This window comes from Mus caroli, unplaced genomic scaffold (genome assembly GCF_978045245.1).
Source record: "Mus caroli unplaced genomic scaffold, Mus_caroli_1 scaffold_5, whole genome shotgun sequence".
NCBI lineage: Eukaryota > Metazoa > Chordata > Mammalia > Rodentia > Muridae > Mus > Mus caroli.
Genome location: NW_028227260.1, coordinates 18,560,709 through 18,572,271, shown reverse-complemented (window position 1 = coordinate 18,572,271; position 11,563 = coordinate 18,560,709). Strand labels below are relative to the sequence as shown.

General features: G+C 41.8%; 1 protein-coding gene across 1 annotated transcript; it reads left to right on the top strand.

The window, feature by feature from the left end:
- The first annotated feature begins 9,364 nt into the window (after positions 1-9,364).
- LOC110287065 (spindlin-2C) lies at positions 9,365-11,310 on the top strand. The gene is made up of 2 exons (XM_021153745.3): positions 9,365-9,638; positions 10,282-11,310. Exon 2 carries the CDS (start codon positions 10,284-10,286, stop codon positions 11,055-11,057), a length of 774 nt encoding a protein of 257 aa, XP_021009404.1. The 5' UTR covers positions 9,365-9,638; positions 10,282-10,283; the 3' UTR covers positions 11,058-11,310.
- Positions 11,311-11,563: the final 253 nt, after the last annotated feature.

The window sequence follows — 11,563 nt, the reverse complement described above, 5'->3', positions numbered from 1 at the left end:
CTAAGTTTTGGGTTAATATCCACTTATCAGTGAATACATATTGTGTGAGTTCTTTTGTGATTGTGTTACTTCACTCAAGATGATGCCCTCCAGGTCCATCCATTTGGCTAGGAATTTCATAAATTCATTCTTTTTAATAGCTGAGTAGTACTCCATTGTGTAAATGTACCATAATTTCTGTATCCATTCCTCTGTTGAGGGACATCTGGGTTCTTTCCAGCTTCTGGCTATTATAAATAGGGCTGCTATGAACATAGTGGAGCATGTGTCCTTTTTACCGGTTGGGACATCTTCTGGATATATGCCCAGGAGAGGTATTGCTGGATCCTCCGGTAGTACTATGTCCAAATTTCTGAGGATCCTCCAGACTGATTTCCAGAGTGGTTGTACAAGCTTGCAATCCCACCAACAATGGAGGAGTGTTCCTCTTTCTCCACATCCTCGCCAGCATCTGCTGTCACCTGAATTTTTGATCTTAGCCATTCTGACTGGTGTGAGGTGGAATCTCAGGGTTGTTTTGATTTGCATTTCCCTGATGATTAAGGATGTTGAACATTTTTTCAGGTGCTTCTCTGCCATTCGGTATTCGTCAGGTGAGAATTCTTTGTTCAGTTCTGAGCCCCATTTTTTAATGGGGTTATTTGACTTTCTGGAGTCCACCTTCTTGAGTTCTTTATATATATTGGATATTAGTCCCTTATCTGATTTAGGATAGGTGAAGATCCTTTCCCAATCTGTTGGTGGTTTTTTTGTCTTATTGATGGTGTCTTTAGCCTTGCAGAAGCTTTGCAGTTTCATGAGGTCCCACTTGTCAATTCTCGATCTTACAGCACAAGCCATTACTGTTCTATTCAGGAATTTTTCCCCTGTGCCCATATCTTCAAGGCTTTTCCCCACTTTCTCCTCTATAAGTTTCAGTGTCTCTGGTTTTATGTGTAGTTCCTTGATCCACTTAGACTTGACCTTAGTACAAGGAGATAGGAATGGATCGATTGGCATTCTTCTACATGTTAACAACCAGTTGTGCCAGCACCATTTGTTGAAAATGCTGTCTTTCTTCCACTGGATGTTTTTAGCTCCCTTGTCGAAGATCAAGTGACCGTAGGTGTGTGGGTTCATTTCTGGGTCTTCAATTCTATTCCATTGTTCTATTTGTCTGTCACTATTCCAGTACCATGCAGTTTTTATCACAATTGCTCTGTAGTAAAGCTTTAGGTCCGGCATGGTGATTCCACCAGAGGTTCTTTTATCCTTGAGAAGAGTTTTTGCTATCCTAGGTTTTTTGTTATTCCAGATGAATTTGCAGATTGCACTTTCTAATTCTTTGAAGAATTGATTTGGAATTTTGATGGGGATTGCATTGAATCTGTAGATTGCTTTTGGCAAGATAGCCATTTTTACAATGTTGATCCTGCCAATCCATGAGCATGGGAGATCTTTCCATCTTCTGAGATCTTCTATAATTTCTTTCTTCAGAGACTTGAAGTTTTTATTATACAGATCTTTCACTTCCTTAGTTAGAGTCACGCCAAGATATTTTATATTATTTGTGACTATTGAGAAGGGTGTTGTTTCCCTAATTTCTTTCTCAGCCTGTTTATTCTTTGTGTAGAGAAAGGCCATTGATTTGTTTGAGTTAATTTTATATCCAGCTACTTCACCGAAGCTGTTTATCAGGCTTAGGAGTTCTCTGGTGGAATTTTTAGGGTCACTTATATATACTATCATATCATCTGCAAAAAGTGATATTTTGACTTCATCTTTTCCAATTTGTATCCCTTTGATCTCCTTTTGTTGTCGAATTGCTCTGGCTAGGACTTCAAGTACAATGTTGAATAGGTATGGAGAAAGTGGACAGCCTTGTCTAGTCCCTGATTTTAGAGGGATTGCTTCAAGCTTCTCACCATTTACTTTGATGTTAGCTACTGGTTTGCTGTAGATTGCTTTTATCATGTTTAGGTATGGGCCTTGAATTCCTGATCTTTCCAAGACTTTTATCATGAATGGGTGTTGGATCTTGTCAAATGCTTTTTCCGCATCTAACGAGATGACCATGTGGTTTTTGTCTTTGAGTTTGTTTATATACTGGATTATGTTGATGGATTTCCGTATATTGAACCATCCCTGCATCCCTGGGATGAAACCTACTTGGTCAGGATGGATGATTGTTTTGATGTGTTCTTGGATTCGGTTAGCAAGAACTTTATTGAGGATTTTTGCATCAATATTCATAAGGGATATTGGTCTGAAGTTTTCTATCTTTGTTGGGTCTTTTTGTGGTTTAGGTATCAGAGTAATTGTGGCTTCATAGAATGAGTTGGGTAGAGTATCTTCTGTTTCTATTTTGTGGAATAGTTTGTGAAGAACTGGGATTAGATCTTCTTTGAAGGTCTGATAGAACTGTGCACTAAACCCATCTGGTCCTGGGCTTTTTTTAGTTGGGAGACTATTAATGACTGCTTCTATTTCTTTGGGGGATATAGGGCTGTTTAGGTCATTAACCTGATCTTGATTCAACTTTGGTACCTGGTATCTGTCTAGGAACTTCTCCATTTCATCCAGGTTCTCCAGTTTTGTTGAGTATAGCCTTTGGTAGAAGGATCTGATGGTGTTTTGGATGTCTTCAGGATCTGTTGTTATGTCTCCTTTTTCATTTCTGATTTTGTTAATTAGGATGCTTTCCCTGTGCCCTCTAGTGAGTCTGGCTAAGGGTTTATCTATCTTGTTGATTTTCTCAAAGAACCAGCTCCTTGATTGGTTGATTCTTTGAATAGTTCTTCTTGTTTCCACTTGGTTGATTTCGCCCCTGAGTTTGATTATTTCCTGCCGTCTACTCCTCTTGGGTGAATTTGCTTCCTTTTGTTCTAGTGCTTTTAGGTATGTTGTCAAGCTGCTAATGTGTGCTCTCTCTAGTTTCCTTTTGGAGGCACTCAGAGCTATGAGTTTTCCTCTTAGAAATGCTTTCATTGCGTCCCATAAGTTTGGGTATGTTGTGGCTTCATTTTCATTGAACTCTAAAAAGTCCTTAATTTCTTTCTTTATTCCTTCCTTGACCAAGGTATCATTGAGAAGAGTGTTGTTCAGTTTCCACGTGAAGGTTGGCTTTCTATTATTTATTTTGTTATTGAAGATCATCCTTAGTCCATGGTGATCTGATAGGATGCATGGGACAATTTCAATATTTTTGTATCTGTTGAGGCCTGTTTTGTGAACAATTATGTGGTCAATTTTGGAGAAAGTACCATGAGGTTCTGAGAAGAAGGTATATCCTTTTGTTTTAGGATAGAATGTTCTGTAGATATCTGCCAGATCCATTTGATTCATAACTTCTGTTAGTTTCACTGTGTCCCTGTTTAGTTTCTGTTTTCACGATCTGTCCATTGGTGAAAGTGGTGTGTTGAAGTCTCCCACTATTATTGTATGAGGACAATGTGTGCTTTGAGATTTACTAAAGTTTCTTTAATGAATGTGGCTGCCTTTGTATTTGGAGCATAGATATTCAGGATTGATAGTTCCTCTTGGAGGATTTTACCTTTGATGAGTATGAAGTGTCCCTCCCTGTCTTTTTTAATGACTTTGGTTTGGAAGTCAATCTTATTAGATATTAGAATGGCTACTCCAGCTTTTTTCTTCATACCATTTGCTTGGAAAATTGTTTTCCAGCCTTTCACTCTGAGGTAGTGTCTATCTTTTCCTCTGAGATGAGTTTCCTGTAAGCAGCAAAATGTTGGGTCTTGTTTGTGTAGCCAGTTTGTTAGTCTATGTCTTTTTATTGGGGAGTTGAGTCCATTGATATTAAGAGATATTAAGGAAAAGTAATTGTTGTTTCCTGTTATTTTTGTTGTTAAAGTTGGCATTCTGTTCTTGTGGCTGTCTTCTTTTAGGTTTGTTGAGGGATTACCTTCTTGTTTTTTCTAGGTCGTGGTTCCTGTCCTTGTATTGGTTTTTTTCTGTTATTATCCTTTGAAGGGCTGGATTCGTGGAGAGATAATGTGTGTATTTGGTTTTTTGTGGAATACTTTGGTTTCTCCATCTATGTTAATTGAGAGTTTGGCTGGGTATAGTAGCCTGGGCTGGAATTTGTGTTCTTTTAGTGTCTGTATAACATCCGTCCAGGATCTTCTGGCTTTCATAGTCTCTGGTGAAAAATCTGGTGTAATTCTGATAGGCTTGCCTTTATATGTTACTTGGCCTTTTTCTCTTACTGCTTTTAGTATTCTATCTTTATTTAGAGCATTTGTTGTTCTGATTATTATGTGTCGGGAGGTATTTCTTTTCTGGTCCAGTCTATTTGGAGTTCTGTAGGCTTCTTGTATGTTCATGCGCATCTCTTTCTTTAGATTTGGGAAGTTTTCTTCTATAATTTTGTTGAAGATGTTTGCTGGTCCTTTGAGTTGAAAATCTTCATTCTCATCCACTCCTATTATCCGTAGGTTTGGTCTTCTCATTTTGTCCTGTATTTCTTGGATGTTTTGAGTTAGGATCTTTTTGCATTTTACATTTTCCTTGATTGTTGTGCCGATGTTATCCATGGAATCTTCTGCACCTGAGATTCTCTCTTCCATCTCTTGTATTCTGTTGCTGATGCTGGTATCTATGGTTCCAGATTTCTTTCCTAGGGTTTCTATCTCCAGTGTTGCCTCATTTTGGGTTTTCTTTATTGTGTCTACTTCCCTTTTTAGGTCTAGTATGGTTTTGTTCATTTCCATCATCTGTTTGGATGTGTTTTCCTGTTTTTCATTAAGGACTTCTACCTGTTTGATTATGTTATCCTGTTTTTCTTTAAGGATTTGTAACTCTTTAGCAGTGTTCTCCTGTAATTCGTTAAGGGATTTTTGTGCTTCCTCTTTAATGTCTTCTACCTGTTTAGCAGTGTTCTTCTGTATTTCTTTAAGTGTGTTATTAAAGTCCTTCTTGAAGTCCTCTACCATCATCATGAGATATGCTTTTAGATCCGTGTCTAGCTTTTCCGGTGTGTTGGGGTGCCCTGGACTGGGCGAAGTGGGAGTGCTGGGTTCTGATGATGGTGAGTGGTCTTGGTTTCTGTTAGTAAGATTATTACGTTTACCTTTTGCCATCTGGTAATCTCTGGGGTTAGTTGTTGTAGTTGTCACTGTTTAAAGATTGGAGCAGAAGCTGTGTTCCACTCACCAGCAGTCTCAAAATCCTGTGCCGGGGGTCGTGGGTAGCTGGCGGGTGTCAGCGGACCCTGCGCTCTAGCTACCCGGTGCTGTTCCGTCCGGTTGAGGCCTGTGGGCCATACTCAGGCCGGTTTCTGCTTCCCTAACTAATGCAGTCTCAGGTCCAGGTCCCGCGCGCAATTGGAATCGAGCAGAAGCTGTGTTCCACTCACCAGAAGTCTTAAGATCCTGTGGCGGGTGTTGTGGGTAGCTGGTGAGTGTCAGCCAACCCTGCGCCCTAGCTACCCCGGTGCTTTTCTGACTGGAAGAGGCTTGTGGCCCTACGTAGGCCGGATTTCTGCCTCCCCAACCAGAGCAGTCTCAGGTCCCGCGTGATTTGACTGGAGCAGAAGCTGTGTTCCACTCACCAGCAGTCTCAAAATCCTGTGGCAGGGGTCGTGGGTAGCTGGCGGGTGTCAGCGGACCCTGCGCTCTAGCTACCCCGGTGCTGTTCCGGCTGGATGAGGCCTGTGGCCCTACTCAGGCCGGTTTCTGCTTCCCTAACTAATGCAGTCTCAGGTCCCGCGCGCAATTGGATTGGACGAATTGGTCCATTCTTATCTCCTTTTACAAAGTTTGAGTCTAAGTGTTTCGAGGAACTCCACATAAAACCAGAGACACTGAAACTTATAGAGGAGAAAGTGGGGAAAAACCTCGAAGATATGAGCACAGGGGAAAAATTCCTGAACAGAACAGCAATAGCATGTGTTGTAAGATCAAGAATCAACAAATGGAATCTTATAAAATTGCAAAGCTTCTGTAAAGCAAAAGACACTGTCAATAAGACAAAGAGGCCACCAACAAATTGGGAAAGGATCTTTACCAATCCTAAATCAGATAGGAGACAAATATCCAATATATACAAAGGACTCAAGAAGCTGGATTCCAAAAAAATTAAATAACCTCATTAAAAAATGGGGTACAGAGCTAAACAAAGAATTCTCAACTGGGGAATACAGAATGGCAGAAAAGTACCTGAAAAAATGTTCAACATCCTTAATCATCAGGGAAATGCAAATCAAAACAACCCTGAGATTTCACCTCACACCAGTTAGAATGGCTAAGATGAAAAATTCAGGTGACAGCAGATGCTGGCAAGAATGTTTAGAGAAAGGAACACTCCTCCATTGCTGGTGGGATTGCAAGCTGATACAACCACTCTGGAAAGCAGTCTTGCGGTTCCTCAGAAAATTGGACATAGTATTACTTGAAGATCCTGCAATACGTCTCCTGGGCATATACCCAGAAGATGTTGCAACTTGTAATAAGGACTCATGCTCCTCTATGTTCATAGCAGCCTTATTTATAATAGCCAGAAGCTGAAAAGAACCTAGATGTCCCTCAACAGAGGAATGAATACAGAAAATGTGGTACATTTACACAATCGAGTACTACTCAGCTATTAAAAACAATGAATTTATGAAATTCTTTGACAAATGGATGGATCTGGAAGGTATAATCCTGTGTGAGGTAACCCAGTCACAAAACAACATAAATGATATGCACTCACTGATAAGTGGATATTAGCCCAGAAATTTTTAGAATACCCAAGATGCAATTTGCAAAACACATGAAACTCACGAAGAAGGAAGACCAAAGTGTGGATACTTTGTTCCTCCTTAGAATGGGGAACAAAATCCTCATGGAAGGAGTTACAGAGACAAAGTTTGGAGCTGAGAAGGAAGAAACAACCATCCAGAGACTGCCCTACCTGGGAATTCATTCCCATATACAACCACCAAACCCGGACACTATTGCATATGCCAGAAAGTTTTTGCTGACAGGACCCTGATATAGCTGTGTCTTGTGAGGCTATGCCAGTACGTGGCAAATACAGAAGTGGATGCTCATAGTCATCTATTGGATGGAACACAGGGCCCCCAATGGAGGAGCTAGAGAAAGTACCCAAGGAGCTGAAGGGGTCTGCAACCGTATAGGAGGAACAATAGTACCCCCCAGAGCTCGTGTCTCTAGCTGCATATGTAGCAGAAGATAGCCTACTCAGCCATAATTGTGAGGAGAGGCCCTTTGTCTTGCAAACTTTATATGTTCCAGTACAGGGGAATTCCAGGACCAGGAAGTGGGAGTAGGTGGGTTGGAGAGCAGGGCAGGGGGAGGGTATAGCAGACATTCAGGATAGCTTTTGAAATGCAAATCAAGAAAATATCTAATAAAAATTGTTTTTGAAAAAATGCAGGCTTCAAAAGATAAGTATGGCCATCATTGGAAAGAGAGGCCCATCGGTCTTGCAAACTTTGTATGCCTCAGTACAGGGGAACACCAGGGCCAAGAAGTGGGAGTGGGAGGGAGGGGAGTTGGGGGAGAGGATATGGGGGGACTTTTGGGATAGCATTGGAAATGTAAATGAAGAAAAAACCTAATTAAAAAATCACACACACAAAAAGACAAACCACTGTAATTTGAGAGCTGTCTGTAAATGGAAGTATCAGTTCTTCATTGGTCATTTATAATTTTAAGGGAAGATTTGTACATGAAGCACTTTCATCAAAAATAAATAAACAAATTTTAATAAAAGATAAGTATGATATAAAACAAGCATTTAGAATTTAAGAAATTGGCCAGGTATGGTGATACATGCCTTTAATTCCAATACTCATGAGGCAGGGACAGGTTGATCTCTGTGAATTCTAGGCCAACCTGGTCTACACAGTAAGTTCCAGGACAACAGGGCTATATAGAGAGTCTGTCTCACAGACAACAACAACAAAAACAGCAACAACAAAACAACAAAAACCATCCAAACCACCAAACAAACAGAAATCAAGTAAAGTCAAATTTAAGAATCTCGTGATTCTCCTTTAGGTTTGCTAGCAGTGTGATCATTGATAAATAAATAAAAAATTTTCTTCAATATTCATGAGAGTAGATTAATGTAGTAAGAGAAAGCTGTGCTTGTTAGATGATACTAAGATGAGTGGTATTTTTAAAAACTCTAGAATATCTTTTACATTATTTTTTTGGTGGGTGGGTACATGTATGTGGAGGTCAGAGGACAGCTTGAGGGAATCACTTCTCTCCTTCCACCATCATCTGAGTCCCCAGAATTCAAGTCAGCAAGTAAACACCCATGCTGAGCTTCTACCCAAGCCCAATATTCTTATCAACTGGGTAAAATGGACTTAGGTCAAAAACCCTAGGACTACCTCTTGGAAATGTCCTGTTAGGCTACTGAAGGGAACTATTAGTATTTTTTCATACAGTATGAAGAACTTTACTTCATAAAGTATGATTGAAACTCTTTGTCATAAAACATAATATCCACATGTATATACACATACATTGAAGACTATAAGAGTGAAGTCTGTGCTACAGGATTAAAATTTTCACCCTATTGGTGGTCTTTGTTTCTACTTTTAAAAGAGTGACTAAAAAAATGAATGTTAACTCTGAAGTGAGGGTATTGTCTACTTCTCATATTGTCATACATGCTCTACATTCAGAAATATCCAAAATTGTTTTATAGATTATTTTTAACAACCACGTTTGCATAAGTAATGCAAGATCTTTTAGGAGCATAGAAGCAAAGCACATAAGAGGACTACTATTTTGTGATGGGGCAAAGGGTTTGGGGAAGAGATGAAGCTGATCTAATGTACGTTTAAGAATCTTAAAACATGGTGCATAAAATTCTGCAGCTGGGAGCTTCCCATCCTCAAGAAGATGAGCAATCAAGAAAACTTACTTATGAAACGGGTCAAACAAACAGGAGAGAAGAGAGCATGGGGCTTTTCTTTCCTTCTTTTTCATCCTAGCTCCACTAGCCTAAAACAACCGGAAAGGCAGTTTTTGCATAAAGAAAACTCCATGAGGGCACAGGGTAAAGGAAAAGCAAATTCCTGAAGGATGGAAAGCAGATGCGGTTGGGGGCATTAAAGTGTAGAGTTGCAGGTGGGGGTGGGGAACCTGAACTGAAGGAGGGAATCCTTAGGAGCTGTGCATAAGAAGGGTTGTGTGGGGGAAGGGTTGGGGTGTGTGTGGAGAATTCCTGGCTCCTGATTTGGCAGAATAGATGAGGACAAGAGCACATTCCCCAGCTTAGAACCACGGTGTGGAGTAGGAGAGGAGGCTGTTGAACCGTGTTTGGCAGGAAGGGGCGGCCTCTCGCGGGGCAGGAAGCTACGCTAGGAAAAGAGGGAGGAGACTGCAGTGGCAGCAGCGACTGCTGGAAGCTCTTAAGTGGTCCAGGTACTGCTGCCTCTGACACTCGGGTATAAGGTGAGAGAAAGCCCAGAGCGGGGACTTCCTGGATGCTCCCTTCTTTTGCCCCGCGGCTTTCCTAGACAGGCGCTTGGCCTTAGACTCCTCCTGGCTCTGCTCTCACAGGCGCTCATTTGGCTGCTTGCCGGCTGATCATCCTTCGCTCCAGGCTCGCAGCGGAGGCAACAGTCTTCTGTCCGATTTGGGCACGTGAGTGCTGCAAACCCAGACAGTGAGCAGGTGAGCATCGGACTAGGTGCTGGAAAATAGGAATGGGTTCCTGCTTGTCAGGAAAATTGGAGGGAGTGCTAAGATTTGAGCTGAGGGAAACTCGGAACCGAGATTTGGGGGGCGGGGCACGGAGCAAGAAACCCGGGGAATCTTATACAAAGGTGGCCAGTGCATGAAACAGATTCGTGGTGCTGAGCTCAAAGGGAAACGGGGATGATTTGGAAGACACATGCAGAAGTGAGCACAGAGCAAGCATGGGTATGGGCAGTGAGGGCGGAATGAAAAGGAGGGGGACAGTGGGTAAAAGACATCGAAATTGCACGGAGGGATATAGAGATATGGTATTGGGGTTATAAATAGGGATGGTGGCGTGGGGCAGCTGGGATGACTACGGAACTAGCAGAGAACCGGCTGTTTCTTTGCTTGGCTCTCAAGCGCTACAACTTCCACAGCGGATCTCTTCACTAACTCTGTTGTGTAACCATACAAGCCTGGAAAGAGGCTAATGCAGGCAGGCATTTAAACACATTTTGATATAGAATACTGCTACTGGACACATGTATATCATGCACAGGGACTTCCTAATCCACAAAAAAATAACCTTAATATTTGCATAGAATGTTTTTCCCTAGATTCTCTCCTCCTCTTACAGGTATGAAGACCCCTCACAAAAAAGGTGGAGCAAAAGAGCAAATGGGAGAAGCCGTAGGTCACCACATTGGCTCTACAACCATCAAGAAGAAAAAAGCTTCTCAGAAGAGGCAGAGGAGCAGATCTTCATCCCGTAGGAGCATCGTGGGCTGCAGAATTTCTCATGGGTGGAAGGAAGGAGATGAGCCGATCACACAGTGGAAAGGGACTGTGCTGGATCAGGTGCCTATCAACCCCTCTCTCTACCTGGTGAAATATGATGGGATTGACTGTGTCTATGGACTGGAACTTCACAGAGATGAAAGGATTTTAAAGCTTAAAATCCTTCCTGATAAGGTGTCGTTCTCTCGAGTCAGCGATGTGCGCCTTGCTAATACCATAATTGGCAAAGCAGTGGAACACATGTTTGAGGGTGAGCATGGCTCTAAGGATGAATGGAGGGGGATGGTCCTGGCTCAAGCGCCTATCATGAACGCCTGGTTTTACATTACTTATGAGAGAGATCCCGTTTTGTACATGTATCAGCTTCTGGATGATTATAAAGAGGGTGACCTCCGTATCATGCCAGAGTCCAGTGCATCTCCTCCAGCAGACAGGGAGCCAGAAGGAGTTGTAGATGGCCTGATAGGTAAACATGTGGAATACACCAAAGAAGATGGCTCCAAGAGGACAGGCAAGGTCATTCACCAAGTTAAAGCCAAGCCTTCTGTGTACTTCATCAAGTTTGACGATGATTTCCATATCTATGTCTATGACTTGGTGAAAAAGAACTCTTAGGGTAAAATTTGCATAGTGTGGGGAAACAAATGTGTACGTTGTAGATGTGCAAAAAACATTAATTTTTCAGTGTATTAAAAGCCTGAGAGTTTCTGATAAGCCAGAATCTTTGCCAGCATTGCTGTTGTTTTGTTCTGGAAACTACCAGTCTGTGGACATGACCTGTTTAATGTAAAAACACATTGTCTTGTGTAAGAGATGAGTATGTTTGGTGGATGGGATATGAAGGAACAGCTGTCAAATTAACCTGTGAATAAAGTACCATTATTATTATAATTAATCATCTAAAAAATTGAATGGGAATTATCTTGTATGGTCTGGGGGAGGGAGAGGAAATAGAAATGGGATGGGGTGTTTAGAAGGGGTGACTGCTTGGGAAAGGTGCTGTGGAAGAAAGGGAGGTTCCCTGAAGGAGGCATTGTGTTTGATGTAGAAACATACAGTTGTGTGTGTGGGGGGGGGGGGGGCGGGCAGGGCGTGAGTAGGGTGGGGGGGGGAGGGGGAGG

Coding starts and splice junctions, on each gene's coding strand:
- LOC110287065 (XM_021153745.3), top strand. CDS start 10,284: ATGAAGACCCCTCACAAAAAAGGTGGAGCAAAAGAGCAAATGGGAGAA.